Raw genomic sequence first — 24,726 nt, forward strand, 5'->3', positions numbered from 1 at the left:
TATAAGTTTAATTATATTTAACTCTTTTTTATAATAAGTTAAAGATAAATATAAGCTTTAATTAAAACTTTAAGTTAATATATAAAATAATTTAATAATATTTAATATAAAAATAAGAAAAAATAAAATTAATAAATAATTAGCTTATAGCTAACTTTTTATTTTTCTTATTATTAATTAAAGATATATAAAATTAAAATTATATTTAAATTAAATTATTAATAAAAATAAGCTACTTAAATAATAAAAGATAAGTTTTATTAAACTTTTTTAAGAATAACTTAAGGAGGAGCTTTAATGCAATAAAGAAAAAAGATAGGAATAAAAGGGAATTAAAGAAAGGGAAAAGATAAATATTTTAAAAATTCTTAAAAATAAGAAAAGCTTAATTAAAGCATTAAATATATAAGAAAAGAAAAGAATTAATTTCTTAAAAAAATGTTTAAAATAAGCGTAAAAGCTAGCTTTTTATAGCTAGCCGGAATTTAACGCAATACCATTTCTCACGTAATTCCTTGCACTCGTTAATAATATAATAATATATAACTCTTTAAATCTTAAATAATATGCAAGATTAAAAGCAAAATTAAGAAGCCTTATAAAAAGTTATGCTTTATAATAGCTAATTATAATAATTATAATAAGAAAGAGATTCTTACTTAATCCCTTATTATTTAACAATTAAGCTAATAACTTTTAATTACTTTAATATTATTTCTTCTTTAATAAGAGATATATATTAAGCTTTAAGATATTATTTAAGCTTATTTATAATTAAAATTAAAGCTTAAATATATAATACTTATAAGGTTATTATTAAAAATTTATAATAAATATTCTTTTAACATTATTATGCATATTATTAAATCTTTATATAGCATTATTAAATTTAATATATATTAATAAATAATATATTATAAATATTATTATAAGAAATTAAATATAGTTATCTTTGCTTATAATTTATACTTCCTTATTTTAAATAATAATATAAATAACTTTAGCATTATAATTATATAAATAAATAATACTTTCTTTATTATTACTTTAATATTCTTAATAATAAAGAAAGAAAAAATTAAAAAGGTAAATATTTAATATAAATTAAAGATAATACTTATTTTTAAAATAATACTTAACTTTAATAATATAAAGATTATTATTATAAAGGATGGTATTATTAATATGCATTAAAAGAGCCAGGGTATAAAAATTACCCTTATTTAAATCACCTTTCTTAATTAAGAATAATAATATATTAAGCAATAAGCCCGCAATGCTTACTTAGCTTCCATTTATTAATTAAAAGCTATATTTAATTTATTTATAGCTACTTAAATTATTAATTTAAATAAAAAAGATTATGCTAGGCTTAATAAAAGGCTTTAATAGCAAGCTAATTATCTTAAATATAATATATAATATATATTACTTAACTTAATTATAGCTAAATTATTTATCTTTATTAATAATTCTTTTATTAATAATTAAGATCTTAGCTTTTAAATAAGCTTTATTATTATTTTTATTAATAAAACTTAAAGTAATAGCTTTATAAAATTAAATATTTATAATAACATTATTTATTAATTCTTTATTAAATATAAAAGAGTTATTAAAAGCGTTTTAGCTTTTAAGATTTATAATATAATTTATGGATTTAATATAAATATTATTTTAGCAATTACTTTATATTAAATTATTACTTATTTTAACATTAATATCATTCCTTTTATAATTTATATAAATTTATATTTTTTATATAAATACTTAATTAAGCTTAGTATAATTAAACAAAAACGCCTTATAATTAACTTAATGGTACTTTAATAATTATATAAGAAATATAAAATCTTTAAGATTTAATAAATTGCTAGTAATTGCAACTTAGCAAATGCCTTTATAAAAGGTACGTTAAATAAAACTCTTAAATAACTTATAAATATTAATAAGATTATAATTAAAATATAAGAATATATTAATTAAGGATAATTATTTATTTAAGTAAGAAGAAAAGGTATATTAAGGCTTAATATATTGCCTATTATTAAGAAAAATATTTAAATGGAAATTAATAAAAATTAATAAGTTAAGTTAATTATAAATAAAGCTATAAAAAAAAGATTATTAAAATAACTTAATCTTTGCTTTTATTTAATAAAAATATATAAAATTAGCAAAAGTTTAAATCTTTCTTTTATTAATTAATTATAAATTACCTTAAGGAATAATATAATATAGCTTATATTTAAAATTACTTTCCTCTTAAGAGCAAACCTTATAGCTAAGATTTTTATAATAATGCTTATATATTAAGGATTTAAGTAATAAGGGTTATTATTATTCTATAAATACTTAAGTTGCTAGCTTATATTTAATAGGCATCTTTAATTAAATTTTGCAGTTTAACATTTATATATTAATCTTATATATATTTTTATTTATTAACTTAATTAATATTAAATAATTTCTTAATACTTAATTTTTCTCCTTTATTTAAATACTTTATTTATTAACCCCTTATAACTTATTTTACTTATCCTTCCTTTATAATTAATTAATCTTTATTTAATTATAAAGATTAAGCATAATTAAGCTTAAGCTAAATTAAATTAAGGTATATTATAAGCTAAAAATTAAATAATAATGTTATTAATTTAGGGATTTAATTTAATTCTTATTTAACTTAAGCGTTATAAGCAATAAAAATATAAATTTATAAAATGCATTATAAATAAAACATTTATATAATAAAAATAATAATTTATGCTTTATTAATTAATATAATTAAGATAATTTATTATATATAATTATTAAAATAATCTTTATTTATTAATTATATATTTTAATAAAATAACTAACTTTTAACTCCTTAATAATAACTTAAGCCCTTTTATATACTTGCCTTTTATAAGTACTTAATATAATTAAATAAGCGTATACTTTTAATTAAATTAATTAATTAATAAATTTAAACTTAATAATTTTAAGTTTAATTTAACTTCTTTTTCTTATGTATTTTTTAAAGATATATATTAATTACTTAATTAAAAATTGCCAGTATAGTTATAAACATATTATAGGGGGATAGTAGCATTGGGCATAATAGGTATTATAGGCAATAGGCATTATAGGTAATTAGCACTAAAGCACTGATAAGCAAGAATTATATGCGGCAGCACGTAACCACCCTTAAATAGTTTATAGCTAGAGGGAGGTTTTGCAGCTTATGGTTGCAACCCTCCTTCCTTTTATATAGCTAATTTAAATATAACCAGTTTACTATCAACCAACATACATTAACCCAACCAATAATTATCCTTATTTTTATTATTTAAAATAATTTTAACTTTATTTATAACTTTAATAATAATTATAATATTTATAAATAAATTTAATTTTATTTAAAAATTATAATAAAATTATTTTTAATATTAATTATATTAATAATAATTATAATAATATTTATAAAAAATATATTTTTAATAAAAATAATAAATATAATATTTATTAAATAACTTTATAATAATTATTAATTTATTTTATAATTAAAAATAATAATAATAATAATAATAATAATAATAATAATAATAATAATAATAATAATAATAATAATATAATAATAATAATAATAATAATAATAATAATAATAATAATAATAATAATAATAATAATAATAATAATAATAATAATAATAAATAATAATAATAATAATAATAATAATAATAATAATAATAATAATAATAATAATAATAATAATAATAATAATAATAATAATAATAATAATAATAATAATATTTTTATATATATAAAATATTAAAAAGGTTTAAATTAAAGTATAAAAGGTTAATAAGTTAGTATTAAAGGTTTAAATTTAAAAGATATAAAATTTTATAATTAATAATAATAAGATTAAAAAAAGATATTAATAATAAGTTATTTTTTTTAATAAAAAAAAGTTGTTTTAAGTTTTTTAATTAATTAATTTATTTATTTTATTTTTTAAAATTTTTTTTATTTTATATAATTTTTTTATAATAATATAATATTAATTATAAAGCATTTTTTCTTTATTATTTTTAACTTTATAAAGTATTTATATAAATAATTAAAAATATATTTAATAATAATAATTATTTTATAATTATTATTATTATAATTAAAAAAACTTTAATATTTACTTTATTTATTATATTATAAATTTTACTTATTAATATATTTTAAGTAATATATTTATACTTTATTAATAATTAATAAAGAATATTACTTATTATTATAAATCCTTTAATTTTTATATAAATCTTATATAATAAAATAATAATATATTTAAATTATAATATTAAGTTTTAATTATTTTAAAATTTAAAAATATATACTTAATTCTTTATATAATATTATTTATTTATTATAATAATTATATATTTAAGCTTTTATAATTTCTTGCTTTTAAGGTTTATATTTAAATAATTATTAAAAGATTATATAAAGCTTTTAATTAATAAATTAAAGCTATATATACTTTATAAGCTTTTTATTTAAAGTATTATTAAAAAGTATTTTTAATTATTATATTAATAAAAATAAGTTTATTAATTTATTCTTTTTAATAAATAGTAATTAAGCTAATAATATTTATAATTATATAAGCTTTATTATAATTTATTAAGCTTTTAAGCATTAACTTTTATTTTAATTTTCTTTATAATTATATAATCTTTATTTTAATTTCTTTTTTATTTTAAAATTTTAATATAAATAAAATTAATATATTATTTATTTATATATTTATTATTTTAAAAAGTTATATAAGCTTTATAATTATTAAGTAAGAATTATATATAAAGTAATTTATTTTAAGTTTTTATTAATAATATTTTTAATATATATTAAATTAATAAATATTAAATTATATAATATTATATAAAAGTTTAATAATATAAATAATTATATTTAAAAGGTATTTATTTTTTAATTTCTTTAATAATTTTATAAGAATTATCTTATATAATTTTAACTATATTTAAGGGTAAGCTTAAATAATATTTTAAAATAAAGAAATTACATTTTTTTTAAAAATTAATAAAAAGATAAATATAAAAATTATTTATTAGCTTATTCTTTAAATAATTAAGCTTTATATTAAAATTAATTCCTTTTTATCATTATTATAACCTTAAATAATAAATTAAGATTTCTTATATAATTTTATAATTTTACTTTTTACCTTTTATATTATATAAAACTTAAAGTAATAATATTTATTATATTATTTTATTAATTGTTTCTTAATTTAAAAAATATTTTTAATAATAAAGTTATTAATTTATATTTTATTAAATTTTATAAATAATAAGCTTAATATTATAATAACCTTATTTTATCTTAATTTAATTATTAAATTATAATTTTTAATTTCTTTCTTTAAAATATATGATATAATAATATAATTCTTTATTTTTAATAATAATAATTATATTATAAATTATATTTAAGGTTTTATAGCTAGATTTTTTATTTATAAAAATTATATATCTTTATTATTATTTTAATAATATAATTAAATAATTATTAATTTAAATATTATAACTTTATTTAATATATTTAAGGTTATATTATAATTATTTATAATAATAATTTTATATAAACCCTTTTATTTCTTTTTTTATAATAAATCTTGCATTATAATAAATATTTTATATTAAAAATAAGTTTAACTTTAATATTTAATATATTTTATATTTATTATTTAATTATATTTTTTATAATATTTTTATATTAATAATAATAATATTACCTTATAATATTTTTAAATAAGTATTAAAAACTAAAAAACTAAAAATATAAAAATTAATTTATTTAATTTAATAATATTATTAATAGCTTTTATAATTTTTTATAAAATAATATTATTATTTATATTATTATATAATTTAATTTATAAGATTTTATATTTTTATTTTAAAGCTTAATAATATTTTTTAACTTTCTTAATAAATTAATATATTTTTATAAAGATTTATTTATATTTAATTTTTATTATTTATATTTTTAAATAAAATTTTAAAAATATAAAGTTTATTTTTATATTATATTTAATAATTCTTAATATATATTAATTTAAAGCATTTATAATATTTATTATATAATTTCTATAAATATAAACTTTAAAAATTTTATTTTTTAAAAAATAATAATTTAATTTATAATATAATAAATTAAATATTTACTTAAATATATTATATTAATTAAGATTTTTAATTAAACTTATAATTATTATATAATATAAACTTAAAATATTTAAATATAAGTTTATTTATTTAATAATAATAATATATTTTTTTTAATTTTTATTATTATTTATTTATTAATATTTAAATTATTAACTTTTTTAAATATTTAATATAATTAATTTATTAATAAGTATTTAAAGTAATAATAAAGTTTTTTTATTTTTATTTTTTAAAAAAATATATAACATTAATAATTTAATTTAAGAAAAATTATAAATAACTTTATTTTTTTAAATATTAATATAATAATTATATTATTAAAAGAAATTATTTTATTTATAATATTATTATATATATATTTAAAGTTTATTTATATTTATTAAATAAAGTATAAATAAAGTTTATATTTAAATAATATAAAAATTAATATAACTTATTAAAGTATAAATCTTTATTATATTAAGAATATTAATAATTATTTTATTATTAAATTTAACTTTAATTTTTCTTATAATAATTATATTAATTTAATACTTTAATTTTTTTTTATAATATAAGAAATTACTTATATTTAGCTATAAATATTAATAAAGCTTTTATATTTAATAAAATTCTTTAAAAATAATTTTAATTATATTTATTTTTTAAAATAATTTAATATATAAAAGCTTTATTAATTAAGAAATTTATATTTATATTTATAAAATTTATCTTTATTATTTATTTTATATTTTTTAAATTTATTTAAAATAATTATAAAGTTATTATTATAATTTTTATATTTATATTATATTAAATAACTTTTTTTATTAATTATTATTTATTAATTAAATATTTAATTAATTAATATTCTTTTTTTATAAATATAATATTTTTTCTTTTAAAGATATTTTTTTATATATAAGCATTATTACTTTAAGCTTTATAATTAATATTATAAGATTTTAATTACTTAAAACTTAAATAACTTAAGTTTAATTAATTAAATTTTTAATTTCTTTAAAACTTTTAAAATTATAATTATTATTTTTTTCTTAACTTTTAATTATTATATTTATAATTAATAAAATATTAATTTAAAACTTTATTTATAATATAAATTATAATTATATAATTAAGTTATATTTTTATTATAAATCTTAAGTTTAAAAATAACTTTTTATATAGCTAAGTTAACTTAAAAATTTCTTTATAAGCTTTAATTATTATTATTTTTAAGTTATTTTTTTAATATAATCTTAATTTAATGCTTATTAATAAATTTATAGCTTATTAAATATTAAATATAAAACTTTATATAAATCTTTATTTAAGTTTTATATTTTTATTTTTATAAATATTATTATTATTTAATTTATATAATATTATTAATAATTAAGGTTTATATTAAAATATATTTTAATTTTAAGATATATTATTATAAATATATTAATTTAATTTATAAAATAAAGATAATAAAACTTAATTTAATCTTTAAGTATTTAAAAAAATATTATATAAAATTAACTTAATTAAATTTTAATATAATAATAAATATTAAAATATATTTTTATTTTATTATTTAATAAAGTATATAAATTTTTAATATATTTATAAAAATTATTAAAGGTTTTTATAAATTATATTAATTTTATTAAATTTAAGTATTTATTAATAATATATTATAAGAAAAGGATTTTATATAATTTATACTTTTTATTTAATAAAAGCATTTTTAAGGTAGCTTAAAGTTATATTAAATATAATATATATCTTTAATATAAACTTTATTTTTATTCTTTTATTAATAGTAATAAGCTTTATTAATTATATTAATTCTTAATAAATTATATTATTAAGTTTAAGTTTTATAATTATAAGCTTAAAGTTAATAAAGGTAATAAAACTTTTTTTAAAAATTATTCTTTTAATAATTATTATTATTTAAAGTTTATTTATAATATTTATAAAAGTTATACTTATAATTATTATAATAAAAATTATATTAAAGATTATGCTTATATTACTTATAATTATTATTTTTAAAGTTATATATAATATTTATTTATATTTAATTTTAAGGTTAATAAAATATTATAAAGCTTATTATTAATTTATTTTAATTTTTTCTTAGCTTAAGCTATAATAATTAATTATAATGCTATAAGTTAATTATTATATTTTATATAAATACCTTATATTTAAAGGAAAACCTTTAAATATTATTAATAAAAATTTAATAATGCTTTAAATATTACTTATATTTATATTATATAATTCTTATAATAAATAATAAAAAGGTTATTATTATAAAGATTTTATTATATATAGCTTATTAAAGTATTTATTAAGTAAGTAATTAAGTATTTTATTAATAGTTTTTATATAAGAGCTATAAATTATAATTATAAGTTAATATATTTATAATATATTAAGTTAATTATAATTTAAATAAGCATTTTATTAATTATATATTTTTTAATAAAAGTTAATAATTTTTTAATATTATTAATTATATTTATAAGTTTTTATAATAAATATTATAAGGAATGATATTAAAAAAATAAAGAAATAATATTAAAGTAATTAATATTTAATAAAGTAAGTTAATAATAATAATTTAAAAGTTATAATTATAAAGCAAAAGAAATTATTAATTCCCTTAAGCCTTAAAAATTAAGGGTTTTCTTTTATTATTAAATCCTTTTATATTAGCTTTAATAATTATAATAATTATAAGCTTTATTTATTAATAACACGGAATTTTATTATGTTTTTTAAATTTTAAAAAGGAGTTAAAGATAAATTTATTTTTAATAAAGTTTATATATAATAAATGTATATCTTTTAAATAATAATAAATATATATATAAATATTATAAAGAATATTAATTAATTTATTTAATCTTTATAATATTTACTTAAGGAGTTTAATAATATAAAGAGGCTTAATAAAGCAATCATTATTATATAATACTTATTAATAAAGAAAATATAATTCTTAAATTAAAGAAATCCTTATAAGGTTGCCTTTTTTACCTTATTAATTTATAATACTTATAATTATTAATTAATATTAATAGGTTTCTTATATATATAATAATTATATAAAGAAGCAATTATTAATTAATATTATTTTATTTAAGTTTTAAGAGGCTATGTACCCTATAGGGGATAACTAAAGTAGCTGTGCAAAGGCAAGGGTTGTACTTGCCAACACCATGCTCACTAGGCAGAAAGCCAGCAGAGAATCTTGATGTAAACTGATGTCAATATCTTGAGGAAGTTCTCGGCATATTTAAATGTAAGTTCTACTTCTCGGTGTATCTTTCTTGTTCTACTCCATGTGCTTTTCAGGTATAAACTTACAATCGCTACAATATATACTGAAGAGTTGCCTACTTGTATGCTCAGGCTGTCTCCAATTCAAATAAGTGTATACGATCAGGCTTTGTTTGATCTGTATTCAAGGGGAACAGATACCCATGATAGGGGCTGGGCCTACTACAGCTTCACAATCATAAAAGACTTCTCGTAGAGACGGTTCATCTAATATTTTAGAGACTTGGTGTAGTTGTCTGTCACACACATGTCTAATTACTTTCCATGTGCTTAGAACTGGTGGTGCAAACATGTAAATGTAGTCATAAGTTGCTAGGTACAGATTCTTCACACTCAATCCATCAATGTGGGTTGCTTCTGATGGATGCTCTCGTCTTTGCCATCTGGACGTATTGCTTCTTTCATTACCAGGCTATAAATCAAATACCTGGGGTCAACAGAAATATCAAGTTGATGTTACTCAAGAGCTACAGCTGAACTCTCAAGCAAAGAACCTCTGATGTGAGATTGAGTAACAACAATCTGTGCTCTCCAGACTGCTAGAGATATTGCCATTTGGGCATGTGCCAGAAGCAGATGTCAATAAGAAATCCTAAGTCAAGCTACGGAAGAAGGCGATACAACAATAAACAGAGGCTTCTAGCCTGAAGACATCTTAATCCTCCGTAAGGGCTGCCAGATTTTCCGCCTATAGGCATGCTCTAGACGGGATAATTGAAGGAGAACGCAGTTCATGTTTGGCGAAGACTAACTGTTGACATGAGCCGACCTCGTTAAGTTTCCAAACAGAACCTGCTCCAGGTTAGGGATGGAACAAGAAGAGACAACGGAGCCCCTCCACCTGAAAAGTGGTCCCGATACAAATACGCCCCTCACAAGATTCTTCACACAGGCACCCCAACCATGGTCAAGCTCGAGAAAAATGGGAACTCTAAAGTGGTTTGTGTCTTTCCGCAGGCTGGACCCAAGCCACGAGCGGCGAGGAGCTAATAATGCAATGAGGATTTCCCGCGCTCGGCAGGGATGCCGGGCACTTGAGTCACGTAGAAGTGGGAAACACTTGAGAGAGACCAGAGTTCTTTTTAGAGGGTGGCATTACGAAATAAGTCTACCTGCTCACTAGATGATACATATCATATAGAGGCCTAAAACCTCAACTGCTCAATCATTTCCGATGAGGTAATAAACTCGCACCGCTCCCTCAACCTCTGGCCCGCCAGCGCCGCCGACGCCCCGGGCCCATCAACAGCTGAGAGGCCCTCGTCCGGCCCGCCGGCTACAAAGATGTACGCCTGGCCGGGCTCCTCGAACGCGGAGCCGAAACCCTGAAACGTCTCGCGACCCTCCACGCTGGGCCTTCCCGTGCTCACGAAGGAGGACCACGACCTTGAGCCCCGTCGGAGCAGGGCGTGGTCAGACTCGCCTGGTGAAAATGGGTAGCCATGCACGTCATAGTGCGACAGGTTTCCGAAGACGAAGCCTAGCTCGGAGGTGTGCACGATACCCATTCCCGGGTAGCCCACGTAACCCAGGATCGGATCCAGGAGCGACTGGTTCCAGGCGTAGTGGTAGACTTGGCTGCCACCGGTGGCTATGTGTGCGCCATACCACAGCGGTGGGCATGTCATGAGGATGTCGCGGAAGATCCTGGCGGCGCGGTAGAACTCGGCCGAGAGGTCCGCCGCGGCGTTGGCCTGGAAGTCGGACACCGGGTACAGCGAGAGCAGCGTGTCCACGTTGGTGGGCGTCAAGCCGGGCGCGTAGGAGAGGAAGAAGTCCCGCGTGTCGTTGGCCGTCTCGATGCTTGGCTCGGTGAGGTATGAGACGTCGTCCTCTGTCCAGCCTATCATGGTCGTCACGTTGGCGAATCTGCCCTCTCTTATGAGCTCGGACGGGGCGGCGGGTAGGAAGTCGCCGTCGACGGCTGGGAGCCAAATGTCGCCAATGTTGTGGGCTGTGTCGCCGATGTATGTGGCTAAGGAGGCGTCCATGAGGGTGTCTTTGTCGAAGCCCCTCAGGCAAGTCACAGTCTGTTCGGAGTCGAGGCTTGTGGTGTTGCAGTCCAGGTGGTCCACAAGGAGCTGCATGGCGTCGGTCGTGAAGTTCCCGGTGATGCCAGGCTCGAGAGTCTGGCTTTCGCAGATCGCCTGTTGGAAAGCTATTGGCCTGCTGCCTCCGTATGCCATAAGCTGCATTCCCACAGCCAATCCTGATAACATTTGGTCAGCGCTTTGGTCGCCTTCGGTATTCGATATCCTCTGTGTCTGTGCCCGACGTACCTCCGGTTGACTGCCCAGCGATGGTGATCTTGTCGGGGTCGCCCCCGAAGTGCTCTATGTTGTCTCGCACCCACTCGATCGCAAGTCTCTGGTCCCTCAGTCCAGCATTCTCTGAGCCCTCAGACTCGAGCGCCGCAGACCGTGCGAAGCCGAAGACACCTAGGCGGTAGTTCAAAGCCACGTGGACGATGGGCAGTTCATTCTCGACAGACTCCAGGATTAAGCCGTCGGGCGCCACCGTGATCTCGCTGTTCTGGCCCGACCAGAAGCTCCCGCCGTGGATCCAGACCATGACAGGTAGGTTGTCCCCGGAAAGAGTCCCTTTCGGTCTCGCTATATTCAGATTGAGGCAGTCTTCCGAGGTGTCCGTAACGTTGCCGAGAACAAGCGGCACGCCCAGCTCATCACCAAGCGGCTGGGGGCAGGAGGGCCCAAATGACTGTGCGATGATCTCGCTGCCTGGTGGGGGGTGTACGGCCTCGGGGGCTTGAATCGATGCTCACCACCTGTGTCCTGTCCATAGGGGATGTTCAAGAATGCCTCAATTCCATTGCGGTCGAGACCCCTATAAGTGACATTATTTGCTGCATCCACGGCCGTAGGTCCTGCGGCCGCAAGGATACTATTCACCAACAGTTGAAGCCCGCAGTGCAATAGTAATCCCTTCATCTTGAATGTCTTCTACGAGACTCCTCGCAAAGGCAAGGCAGAGGAACGGGAAGCGGGACACTATAGCCAGATGTCAACGGAAAAAAATTCATATTAAAACATGAAAGTTTTCGGGGAAAATGTGTGATCCGCGATCCCGGTGGACAGACGGGGCAGCGGGTAAACATCGGGAGGGTCCCGTAGATCCCAATCAAGGGGCTGGCCGCGACGCGAAGCTATCGTCATGCCCAATAGGGCGGACGGTCCCACTCGAGTCAAGGGTCCACTACATTTTACTTGATACACATATGGTTGTGTTGCTGGGCAGGAAAATTGCGAGTCAAATAATAGGCTATCAAGTGCGCGCAAGCTGTCCGCCACGAGTGGTCAACTTGTACATACGACGTGTACGTAGTTGCAGGACGCGCGTTTTCCCCAGTCGTCTGGAATCCGCGATGGGGATGGCCGATCTCTCCGCTGTTAGTCTGCTTATAATGTGTGTAGCAACCAATTCAAGGGTCATGCATCCTACTAGACTGGCTACCGTTCCGGGCGCTCTCGCCGAAATGAGCGCACGCACGCCGAGGAGCATTGTTCGGCCTCTGGTCGGGTCAAATTGGCTAAGTAAGCCACCGCGCTCCATACATGATCGCTAACGCCGCGCAAGTGCTTGTTTTGGGTTTTCGCTTTTGCTCTTTTTTTGTTCTCCGCGTCGGAGAATTGGTGAATCAGATCTAACCTGCCAACTCCGGACATCAAGGTGCAGTTGTTTCCTTACCCATGCCGCAGGCATGCCACCCCTCCTGAACGCCAAAGATGATCATGATACGATTGACACTTGCGTCCCGAAGCCCTCGTCGAGGGATACGCCTCAAATGTGCTTCGCCTTGCTCAATCGTGTGGGAAAAGTGCGCTGATGGATTCACCGTGGTGCACTCGACGGATGGCCTCAGCGAAGACATGGGAGACGTCTAGCACCTCAAGCTTGGGGCAAGCGGCCTTGTGACCATGCTGCGGGACGGAGTTGGTGACAATGATCTTGTCGATGGATGATGCATTGATGCGCTCGATAGCATCACCACTGAGAATGCCATGCGTGACGAGCGCGTAGACGGTGGTGGCACCGTCCTTCTTGAGAAGCTTCGCAGCCCTCGTGATGGTGTTTGCCGTGTCGGCCAAATCGTCGACCAAAATACAGGGCCGGTTTGTTACATCACCGACGAGCATCATGGTGGCATTCTGACGGTCCGAGATCCTGGTTGGGCGACGCTCCTGCAACGACTTGTCAGTATCAGCCAAGGATGGACATGCATACATTCGAAGGGCCTACCTTGTGAATCAGGGCGAAGCTCAGGCCCAGGCGATCAGCTATGGCGGTCGCACGCTTTGCGCCTCCAGCATCCGGGCTGACGATGACTGCGTCTCGGTAACCGGGGATGTTTCGTTCAATATACCGTTGCAGCAACGGCTTGCCGTAGAGATTATCCACGGGAATGTCAAAGAATCCTTGGTACCTTTGGACGATTTCAGCGTCAGCACCGCCCGCCCGCCGAGATCGGAAGAGCTAGCAGGCCATGGCCGTTTCTGGCATAAACCCTCATAGCGGCCCGCACTGGCGGAATTCAAGGCACGAGACACTCGTCTGGCACCCGGGTCGAGTCACAGCGCAGCGCAACGCAACGCAACGCAGCGGAACGGAACGGAAAGGAATGTGTGTGAGAGTGAGTGAGTGAGGGGGTATACTAACTGAGGATCATGCAAATCCATCGTGATGATCTGGGGTAAACAGAAGTTAGTGTTGGATACTAACCCCAGGAGAAGAAGAAAAGAGTGAAAAGGCTTTTCCATGGGAGCCCGGGAGGTGGGCTGTTAAAAACCAACACTCGTCTGGTTCTTGGGTCGCGCAAGGTGTATCAGCTCTTGTCAGGAGGCACATACATGATCCGCGCCCGCACAAGTCAACAGATCCGCCACTAGTGTCCCGGCCTGAGCGACCCATTGCTTGTAGCCCGGCTTCGCCTGGAAGGCATTGATCATCTGGGGGTTCTCGTAGTCGTGGGTCGTGTAGTTGCCCGTCACCGAGGAGACAGACTCGGCGTGGTTCCGCCCCTTGGCAGCATCCGCACCAAACTGTGAGGCGTCGCCGTTGGTCCGACCGTTACCGTTGCCATTGACGAGAGCCGCCTTGGCCATCATCTTGGTGATGTCGATGCCGCTGCTGAGGGTGTCGCTCCTGGGCAAGCCGGGGCCCGGAGTGGCAGGAACGCTCTCGAAGGTGTACCTGCCCGAGGTGTCGCTGGGTGCCTTGTTAAGGGGCGCGCCGGACTTGTTGTAGGGCAGGTCAGGTTGTCGCGAGTAGGGGAAGAGTGGCAGCACGGCAGTGACCCTCTTGGCAGAGCCAGTCTTGCAGGCAGAGACCACTATGGAGCGTCGTCAGTACACCGGCCAGAGTGGGAGCAAGTTTGAGGGAAGTGGGTCTGACTGATGCAGGTTTCTATGAAGTGGTCGTTGACCTTGTCGGCAGGATCCTGGGTGCCGGCTGTCTGGATGATGTAGACGTCCTTGCCACGGACAGTCTCCTTGATCTCGCATCTGCTCTCCCCAACCTCGAACTTGGAAAGGGTGCGGTCGCAGTGAGGGACACCGAGGAAGTTGCAGATATTGTTGACGAGCTCCGGGTGGGAGTTGCCCCCGAGGATGACGAGATTGCGGACCATCTTTGCTCTGTGATTGTGGCGAAACTAGGGAACACTCAGAGGGCGACGGCGACGAGTGCAAATATCGTGCTGGACGAGCCTGGACGGGTGTCGTCAGCGTTTCCAGGAGAGCGCACAGGTGAGTGCAGGACCAAGGTCGAGATCAAGATCGTGGGCCACCGACGTCACAAAAGTTGCCGAGGATATGCGCGGATGAAGAAAAGAGAGAGATGGAGGGGCGGAGACAAAACGAGACAACACCAGAGGCAAGTCTTCTATGCGCAGAAGAAGTAAGAGGCCGGCAGCAGGTTGTCTCAGGGAGTATTGTCACAGAGGAATCATCGTGTCAAAGTCGGATCGCAGCATGAATGAGGAGCGAGGACTGAGGACTGAGGCATGAGAGAGCTGGCAGGCTAACTCTGCGACGGGCGGCAGGGCGAAGAGAAAAAAATTGGATGCAGCACATTCGCCTTGACCTTGACCCTGACCCCAGACCCTTCTGCAAGCCGTTGCTGCAGGACACCGCTTTCGTCCCACAGGTACCCAAATGGTCCGGGTACAGGCTGCTGCATACTGTATTTGCAGCGCGTCTGGGTACTGAGTGGCAAGAGGCTCTCCAGCAGGACCCCGCCTGTATTGTAGCGCGCTTCAGCACGAGGCACGGGTGGGGTCGGGCGCTGGCTCGCCTATCATTGGCCTCCCATTGCAACATCTGGGGGGGATTGCGATTGCGAGGCGCGGGGTACTCGCTAGGTACATGGCTGTGCCGCCCGGGAAACGGAGGGTTCACGATCTAGCATTGCGGGTGTTTCTGGCAGGCTGTTTCAATCTGGAGCACAAACAAGGCGGCCCTCCATCTTGGCTGAGTCTAATTGAGTGCATGTGCGTGTGTGGAAGAGGCCTCTCTCTGATTCCGCGGGAGGCAGGTCAGCAAATACATGTAGATACTTGTAGGGCTGAGACGGCGTTGGAGTAGAAATCTCTGGCCTCCGTGCTACGCCATTTGAGCCACCCCGAGGGAGGGAGGGGAAAGGAAGGAATTGACTGTCACAGGCACGAACTGCAGCCGCCAGGAACCACTGCATTCCACACGTCGCACCGCATCACCGCCCTGACTGGTGACTCAATACCTCTATTCGGGTAGCCTCATCAAAGTCCCCCTCGCCAAACTCCAATTTGGCCACCTGCAGCACGAATCATTCGACTCGGGCAGAAAGATCGAGATCCTCAAAACTAAATCTCACCCACACCCACACACGCGTAGACGCAGACAGAAACTGGCACAGACACAAACACAAACCAGAGATAGTAGACACAGGCATTATGAAGGTCCTCGAGTCGCAGAGCGCCATATTGACCAACTTCGAGGTCTACCAGCACCTCTTGAATGAGCAGCAAAAGTCCAAGCTGCCTGACAGGAAGAGGCAGGTTCCCAGAAACCTCCAAACCGCCATCAAGGAGGTACGTGCCGATGCCACAGCCCAGTGTTGAACGGGAAAACACAGAGAGCCCACCCAGAAGCTTACTCTCACGCAGGTCATTGACCAACTACGGACCCAGCCGGATCCCCTCAGCCAGCGGCCCGTCACATATGATGCCACCAGCATTAGCCGCCTGGTCGAGAGGCTGCGCGACTTTGACCTGACCAAGGGCGAGACCATCATGATTGTCAACCAGCGCCCCGACAACCCGGCCGTCCTGGCTGCCTGTGTCGAGGACGCCGAGTCGCGCTTTGACGAGGAAAAGCAGCAGGAGATTCTCGCCATCATCGCGGAGGTTCTGGGGCCTCTCCCGGTCAAGGAGGCTGCGGAGGCCTGATCCTGATCCTGACTCTGGTGGATGATTTTTGCAGCAAAATACAAGTACCAACAGGCACACACATTATCTCACCAGACCACAAAACCTGAACCTCGACAAGCCTGCTCAGAGTGGATGAGGTGCCAGGGCCAACGGCACCTGCAACGGCAACAGCATCACATCAAACGACAACCCCCGTCGCTCTGGCCACCCTCACGGCTCGTCGTCTTGACAGCCATCTGGCAGATCTCCTCAAAGGCCAGCTGGAGAAGCTCTCCCGTCACCGCAGAGCATTCCATGTACTTGTCGGCCCTGATTTCTGCGGCAATTCGATATGCCTCCTGCGGATAGATTATGCCGTTGGGATCATCTTCGGACCTCAGGTCCCGCTTCAGGCCGAGCACGGCCAGGGGCAGCGTGCTTTCAGACAGGAACGTCGAGCGGACTTCTTTGATCCACTGTTGATAGGATTGTGGTTAGCAGGATGGTATAGGAGTGAGAGGCACGGAGATGGAAGAAAACGGTGGCCACGCACGACTCGCTGGAGGTTGATGAGACTCAGGCGCTGGCTTATATCGTAGCAGATGAGGACGAGATCTGGCCGGAGAAGCCGCCAATTCTCGGGACTCGACGTATCGTAGAACTCTAATCGATACTGCTGCCTCCCAAATGAGGTCTCAAACACATAAGGTTGATCTATGTCCTTGAGCAGATTTATCGGCCTGGTGCCTACGAGGTTGTTGTGCCCCTGGCTGATTCGTCTGCATGAGGTCAGTCGCACGCCCAACACAGGTGTACAGGGGAAGAGTAACAGGCCGAATGCAACACGCACGATAGGAACGTTGTCTTCCCTACTGCCTCATCTCCCAGTAGCAATATGGATATCGTCTGCGAATCCATAGAGTCAGTCAACGCACGAGTGCTTACAACTCTCGGGACTCACAAGAGCAATGTCCGAACCTTGACGGCTGGTGAAGCTGAGGGCAGTGATTATAATGCCTCTGTCGGAGCCGCCATCGGCACTTATCGATAAGGATCCTCACTCTAAATTTCATGGCTCACATCTCGCCCAAACGCTGGCCGTCGCATAGGCAGGCTCCGTCTATGTGAGTTGTTGACGACAAACGTATGAAGTCGCTCAGGGCTCTCATTCACGGCTCACGATGGAATGAAGCCAGAGTCGTTATCCCCTCTTTCCTGAAGGCCCCGCCGCCCGTCCTGAACCCAAGTTCAAAGCCAGCCCTCATCAGACTCGTGCCACACAGAACGACGACAATGACTGACTACAGCAAATGGACCAAAGACGACCTCGTGGGCCGCATCAAGCAGCTCGAGAATGAGATCAAGTCCCAGAACGGCGACCTGCTGCCCACAACCCCAGCAAAACACCAGGACCCGGAGGCAGTCTCACTGCCCGGCGAGCCCGCCAAGAAAAAGGCGAAGAAGAAGGGCAAGGGAATCGATCCGGCCAAGTATTCGAAGCGCTTCGTGGCCCTCAAGCTCGCTTACCTGGGCAAGAACTATAATGGCTTCGAGTACCAGCCGACGGGGGCCATGTCCACCATCGAGGAAGAGCTGTGGAAGGCACTTGTCAAGGCGTGCCTGATCTTCCCGGGCCCGGAGCGGCCTAACGAGGTCGACTGGAACTGCTGCGAGTACTCCAAGTGCGGCAGGACGGACCGCGGCGTGAGCGCCTTCGGTCAGGTCGTGGCGCTGCGGGTGAGGAGCAACAAGCCCGTCAAGGGGGCAAGGAGGAAGCCCCAGGCTGCGGCAGCGGGTCGAGCCAGTGGGGGCGACATTCAAATGGGCGGAACACCGGCTGCCGAGGAGGCTAAGTTGGAGACGGAGGAGGCAGATGAAGAGCAGGATAATGAGGACGATGACACGCCGCTGCCGGTCGACCAGGAGATCCAGTACTGCCGCGTGCTGAACCGCATCCTGCCACCGGACATCAAGGTCTACGCCTGGTGCCCGAATCCTCCCCCGGACTTCTCGGCACGGTTCAGCTGCCGGGAGAGGCAGTACCGCTACTTCTTTACACAACCCGCCTTCGCACCACTGCCAAACTTCCTCGAGGAGCTCAACGATAGCAACGGCGCCAGCAACAGGGAAACCAACGGCCAGGAGGCACCATCCTCCTCAAGCAGGCCAAAGGACGGCTGGCTCGACATCGACGCGATGCGCAAGGCGGCCAAGATGTTCGAGGCGTGCACGACTTCCGCAACTTCTGCAAGGTCGACCCCTCGAAGCAGATCACCAACTTTGTGCGGCGTATCTTCGAGTCAGATGTCGTCGAGGTGGACGGCATCAACACGGCGGTGCCGTACCTAGACTGCCCGCAGTTCCGCGACCCCACCGCGGAGCCCGGGGTGGCGCACCCCAAGGTGTACTACTTCCACGTGCGCGGGTCGGCCTTCCTGTGGCACCAGATCCGCTGCATGGTGGCGGTGCTGTTCCTCGTTGGCCAGGGCCTGGAGGACCCCGGGGTGGTGGCGGAGCTGCTCGACCCGGACCGGCACCCGCGGCGGCCCAACTACGTGCTGGCCGACGACAGGCCGCTGGTGCTGTGGGACTGCGTGTTCGGGCGGGAGAACGCCGACGGGGCGGCCGACGGGGTCGACTGGGTCTACGTCGGGGCCGACAACCCGCTGAACCTGCACGGCTCGTGGGGCGTGGCCAACGACCTGTGGGGGCACTGGCGCGAGAAGAAGATAGACGAGATCCTGTCCAACAGGCTCCTTGACTGGGTTGGCCAGAAGACGGGCGTGGACCGCGTGCCCGAGGCCGGGAGCCAGGCTCTCCGGAAGGCCACGACGAGCGTGAGGGGCAGTGCGAGGGTCTACGAGGGGGGCAACGGGCCCCGGTTCGTGGGCGCGTACGTTCCTCTGCTGAAGAAGGACAAGCTGCACAGTCCGGACGACCTGAACGACCGCTGGGCGCAGCGCAAGGGATTCAAGAACGCCGAGGAGATGAGAGGCGTGGGTAACTGGAGGGATGCGATCAAGGAGATGAAGGGCAGCGCCGAAGACGACGCGGCCAATGAGTAATAAGATTAGATGATGAAGCCATGGCATTTGTGCTAAGGTCTAGATTCCAGCGCAGATATCTGTAAATGCATATCACTCTGCCAGCACATATTCTTCCACCAATTTAAGGACTCAATTCCACCCCCCGCCCGGGTCAATCCGCCGCCCTCCCATACTGCCCTTTCTCGTCCCACCTCCTGCTCACGGGCACGGCCCCGTCGGGCTCCCACAGGCAGCCCCGGACGCCCCTCCAGACGGCCTCGACGACCCTGCGGCCGGGGAGCAGGCGCGGGAAGACGACGACGACGTCCTCCTCGCCCTCGACAACGACGACTAGGTAGTAGCGCACGGCGAGGCCCCGGAACGCCTCGTTGATGAGCACGTCGCGGATCTTCTCGGTGGGGATGAAGCGCGTGCCCGCCCGCCACCCGGCCAGGTAGCTGCCGCCCACCGAGCTCGTCTGCACCCCGAGCCCCCGCAACACCAGCAGCGACTCGGTGGTGTGCACCCGCAGCGTCGTCGCGTAGGCCACCGCCGCGCACAGCGCCACCGCCGCGTAGGAGGGCAGCCCCTCTGCCACGCGGTGCGCCGCCCGCCCCGCGGCTGAGAGGTGCGCCGCCCGCGCCAGGTACGGCAGCCACTCGGTCGTGTAGAGCGTGGTTGGGGCCGGGCTCGCGGGGCTGTTGTCCCACGGGTCGGCTGCGGAAGGGGCTGTCGCGGCTGTTGTTGTGATTGTGATATCGTTGTGGCGGTGGTCATGGAGGAGGGGCGTCGTGCTTGTCGCCGTGGGGGTGGCGGTCGCGATGCTCGTGGGGTGGTCCGGGTTGTGGTTTTGGTGGTAGTAAGGCGAGAGTGTCCATGTTGAGTACAGGACCAGCAGGACGGAGAGGCCGAGGAGGACGCGGACGATGAAGACCAGGCCCAACAGAATGCGCCGCGACAGGGTCGGCGGCGGGCAGGTGGTGACGGTGAACTCGGCGGTTGTAGGGGACGGTCGGCGGACGTGAAGGTGCGGCGCGGTGGTGAGCATCGTGGGCCGGGTCGCGGCGCGCAACGGACTTGGGGCGGCGGGTGGGGAGGAAGCTGTCGCGAGCTTGACTTCGCCCGGGCCTGCAGTGGCGGTTTGCAGATCCGTAGGTTCTTCTCTCGAGGACTTGGTTCAGAGCCAATTGCCCATCCTGACGACCCCTGGCAGATCGACAGGAGCAGGGAGGCAATGGCGCTTCATTTGAAAGGTACAGAAGGAGCAGACGTGGTGAGATGCGCGCGAGCTCGAGGCCGCGTCAGAATCGATGTAGGGGTCGGCAGGTTACATGGGGGCCCCCTTGGTGGTAGAAGCAGGCGGGACATACCTAGGTATAACAGCAAGGGGCTGCCCACCTCAAAAGCCCTCGCAGCAGGCAATTGCCTACCTGAGTACAAGGCTATTACTGGCTCATGATTTGATTATGTTATGTTTCGAAACCATGTCCATCTGTCATTTTGATCTCACAATCTAGCGGTAGCTACCAGATGTGATGTCAAACAAACGCTGTCGAAGCCAGCCGACGCAACCCGTACCCAGAAACGGCATTTCATAAGCTAGGATTTTGGCAGGGATATCAGCTGTAATGGCCCGTTCGGGACGAAGGCTCACAATATTCTCACCCCACTATTCCATTTCCATCAGAACCCCAAGACGATGCCCAGCGCGAGCGTGGCAGCGGTCACCCACTCGCTTGGGTAGCCAGCGATGCTGCGTGTGGCCCGAAGCCGCGAAGACGATACCTCAGGGAGGCTTCACTCTGCAGGGGCGTCTTCACTGCTGCGCGGCGTGCTGGATCACATTGTCTTGGGTTTGGGGTAGAGAGGAGAGATGGCGATGTCAACTCCTTTTTTTCTTCTTCTTTTTGTTTTCTTCCCTCATGGTTCTCAGCCATCATCTTCATTCACATTTCATTCCACCGGTCGATAACACTGCGCCTCTGTTTCCCTGGGGCTCCCCGTTCTGAGCAATTGCTGACGCTGACCCTCACCTTAGCTATGCAGAGGTCCAAGGTTCGAGTGGTCACTGCACCAACAACTTTTGACGTCCACTTAGCCACCTGCACCTATCATTTCGTGCCAATCCATCCTTCTGAAGAGGTATTACTGTATGAGAAAGGATCGGTGTATTTTTCCTACCTAAACCAACCTCGGTTGCTACTTGAGGCTATCCCTCTTGGTCCTCCTTACGTGCCTAAGAAAAGGAACCATCAAAGTAATTCAGTTATGCGTTGTCCATAATGATATAGGAATAAGTTGAACAAGAATGCCGTGAGGCAGCATTATATTACACCCGAGTGCTGAATTTTTTTTTTTTTTTTTTTTTTTTGTTTTGCCAGTTTTCAATTCCCTGGGTGGCTTGGGCTTTTTTCGTCTGTGGTGTTCAATGTTGCCATCATTGCTCTCTGTCTCTCATCTTTTCCCCATATTCGCAGGCCCACGCGGCCGTCCCTTAGTGTCATCAATCATTCTTGCAGAAGGCGAAAAGAAAAATAACAGTACAGTAGAGTTAGCCTTGTTCCATCTCTTTTTCCCTTCCTAGCTCCCTTCCATTCCCTCCTTGGCAGCCACCGTTCATCACGTCATAAAAAGACCTTGCAGTCGAGGGAGAGGGATAACGATGTTTCTGACAATGGCCGTTGTTGTTGAGGGGACAAACAAGACTTGTAAATTTTGAAGAAAATGCCATGTGGTACGGAGATAGGTATTGTAGAGATTGGTGAGAAATGTACAAATTGTTGCCCTTGTTGGTTGGTATATCGCAGTTGAAAAGCAAACGGAGAACAGAAAAACAGAAAGCCTGATCGGAACCATCAAAACAGAAAGCTGGTGGTTGTCCCCGATTCCTGGTGTCCAACATCTTCGGGAACACTCGCTCAAAACGGGTCCCGTCATTGACGTGTGAAAGTTTTGGTATCAAATGCGTGAAGAAGCGAAATGTCAAAAGGACGCCAGCCGCCATGCAGGATCGAAACGAACAGGATAGCATGATGGATTGTTTAAAAGCAATGCCGGAAATCAGAAGGGGAAAATGACATGAAAAGGAGAATGAAGAAATAGGATCAAGCAATGCGCGATAAAATGTGGCTGGGCATGGTACTTTCTCGGAGGCTCAGATCATTTTCTGGCTCAGGTCGAACTCCTCCCTCATCGTCCTCCCGTCGATGGGGGACTTGAGCTCACGGTTGTGGAAGCTGACTGGCGGACCCTTCGGCATGGTGATGCTCTCGTACGGCGCGGGGGCTCCACCCTCGATCGGGGACTTGGTCCGGCTGACGACGCTCGAGTTGTTGCGGCTTCGGCTCCCGCTCCTCATCCTCTCCGTGGCACGCGAGATGCGCCCCGCGATGCTGTTGTCCACGCTGCTGCGGCCGCGGTGGTGGCCGCGAGGGGGATTGGGCGGAGCAATCACGGGGACCGTGGTCTCGGATAGGGGCTGAACGTTCTGGCCGTGCTCAGGCTGGGACGGCTCGTCGTTGTCCATGACGATTTCGATCGTGCCCGGCGCGCCATACACGACGGGCGGCTTGCCGCCGTGCGCGAAGGCGAGTGGCGCGGGCGGTGGCGGCGGTGGCGTAGCCAAGTGCTGCAGCTCTCTCAAGACCGGCGGCGGCGGCGGCGGCGGCGGGATCTGGTCAGCGTTCGAGGTGCGCCGGGAGTGGCTGGAAATGCCAACTTGGTTGTCGTCCATGACCCCGTCGATGGTGCGGATGTACTTGGACGATGAGTGCGCGTCGGGTGTGCTCAATTTCCTGAGGGACTGGCCCCTGGCGAGCCTGCTGTGGCCCGAGTTGCTGTCGCCTCGGAGGGCCTGAGGCGCAACCGGCTCCTCGGGCGGCGCAGACATGCACCGCTGGATGCCCGGTCGGGATGGAGGCTGGTAGACAGTCGAAGGGAGCAAGGTGAGGAGGCCTTGGCCTTCAGCAGCCTGTGGCGAGCTGGTCTCCTTCTGAGGGGAATTCTGTCGTGACTTGGGCGACTCAGCCTGCGCGAAAGTCGTGGGAATGGGCGGGACTGGCTCGTCGGGGCTGATGTCCTTCTGGCCCTCCATGACCAGTCTCATGGCCTTGGGAGTAGCCGGGAGACCGATGAAAGGGCGGGTCGGCTGCTGGGCGTACATGCTTCGCTTGTCGGGCTCCGCGGTACGGCTGCGAGGCGGCAGCTCCTTGGGCTGGACAAAGGTGGTGCTGGGGAGCTCGAAAGCAGTCGGCGCACGCTGGATGCTCATGCCTGGGAATGACGGGGAGAGCTCGTCCGGGTGAGGAATCGGAGGGGCCAACGGGCGCTTGGCGAGCGACTTGCGGCGCTCCTCAAGCTCGCGCGCTGCAGCCTCCTTCTTGAGCTGGCGCTCGTCCTTGATGGCTTTCAGGTCTCCACGGCCGGAAACTGCGAACTCGACACGTGGGGTACGAGACCTGGTTTCCTGCGGCTCCCTAGGCTTGGAGCTCTCGCGCGTCATTGCAAGACCAGGGGAAGGTTCGCGGGACTTGCTGCCGCCCCGAGACAGCGTCTTCTTGCTGCGGAACTTGGCCTGGTCCTCTTTAGCCCTCCTGTAATCCTCTTCGTCCTCGGAGCCGTAGTAGTGCTGAACACCCGCTGACATGGGAAGAGGCGACGACGGGGATCGTGCTCCTGAGCCTTGTCGGTCATTGCTGCGGCCGCGAGGGATCTCGAGAGGTGCAGGCCGCATGTTGTCACGGCTCGA

At 39.3% G+C, this 24,726-nt stretch overlaps 7 protein-coding genes across 7 annotated transcripts; 2 read left to right on the forward strand and 5 right to left on the reverse strand.

Annotated features, from left to right (window-relative positions):
* Positions 1-10,696: 10,696 nt before the first annotated feature.
* Positions 10,697-12,499, reverse strand: INS49_011669 (uncharacterized protein; the record flags this gene model as incomplete). Its single annotated transcript, XM_043172380.1, has 3 exons — positions 10,697-11,760; positions 11,831-12,289; positions 12,334-12,499. 3 exons carry the CDS (start codon positions 12,497-12,499, stop codon positions 10,697-10,699), a joined length of 1,689 nt encoding a protein of 562 aa, XP_043024125.1.
* An 870-nt stretch (positions 12,500-13,369) lies between these two features.
* On the reverse strand, positions 13,370-15,195 carry INS49_011670 (uncharacterized protein; the record flags this gene model as incomplete). The annotated part of the gene is made up of 5 exons (XM_043172381.1): positions 13,370-13,750; positions 13,809-13,992; positions 14,226-14,254; positions 14,417-14,898; positions 14,961-15,195. 5 exons carry the CDS (start codon positions 15,193-15,195, stop codon positions 13,370-13,372), a joined length of 1,311 nt encoding a protein of 436 aa, XP_043024126.1.
* A 1,302-nt stretch (positions 15,196-16,497) lies between these two features.
* On the forward strand, positions 16,498-16,992 carry INS49_011671 (uncharacterized protein; the record flags this gene model as incomplete). Its single annotated transcript, XM_043172382.1, has 2 exons — positions 16,498-16,635; positions 16,711-16,992. The coding sequence occupies 2 exons, from the start codon at positions 16,498-16,500 to the stop codon at positions 16,990-16,992; spliced, it is 420 nt and encodes a 139-aa protein (XP_043024127.1).
* Positions 16,993-17,147: 155 nt separating this feature from the next.
* On the reverse strand, positions 17,148-18,122 carry INS49_011672 (uncharacterized protein; the record flags this gene model as incomplete). The annotated part of the gene is made up of 5 exons (XM_043172383.1): positions 17,148-17,429; positions 17,507-17,732; positions 17,804-17,859; positions 17,915-17,931; positions 18,098-18,122. The coding sequence occupies 5 exons, from the start codon at positions 18,120-18,122 to the stop codon at positions 17,148-17,150; spliced, it is 606 nt and encodes a 201-aa protein (XP_043024128.1).
* Positions 18,123-18,246: 124 nt separating this feature from the next.
* On the forward strand, positions 18,247-20,018 carry INS49_011673 (uncharacterized protein; the record flags this gene model as incomplete). The annotated part of the gene is made up of 2 exons (XM_043172384.1): positions 18,247-19,242; positions 19,314-20,018. The coding sequence occupies 2 exons, from the start codon at positions 18,247-18,249 to the stop codon at positions 20,016-20,018; spliced, it is 1,701 nt and encodes a 566-aa protein (XP_043024129.1).
* Positions 20,019-20,151: 133 nt separating this feature from the next.
* Positions 20,152-21,027, reverse strand: INS49_011674 (uncharacterized protein; the record flags this gene model as incomplete). The annotated part of the gene is made up of 1 exon (XM_043172385.1): positions 20,152-21,027. One exon carries the CDS (start codon positions 21,025-21,027, stop codon positions 20,152-20,154), a length of 876 nt encoding a protein of 291 aa, XP_043024130.1.
* A 2,106-nt stretch (positions 21,028-23,133) lies between these two features.
* INS49_011675 (uncharacterized protein) lies at positions 23,134-24,711 on the reverse strand (the record flags this gene model as incomplete). Its single annotated transcript, XM_043172386.1, has 1 exon — positions 23,134-24,711. One exon carries the CDS (start codon positions 24,709-24,711, stop codon positions 23,134-23,136), a length of 1,578 nt encoding a protein of 525 aa, XP_043024131.1.
* Positions 24,712-24,726: the final 15 nt, after the last annotated feature.

This window comes from Diaporthe citri, assembly GCF_014595645.1.
Source record: "Diaporthe citri strain NFHF-8-4 chromosome Unknown scaffold_5, whole genome shotgun sequence".
Classification (NCBI taxonomy): Eukaryota; Fungi; Ascomycota; class Sordariomycetes; order Diaporthales; family Diaporthaceae; genus Diaporthe; species Diaporthe citri.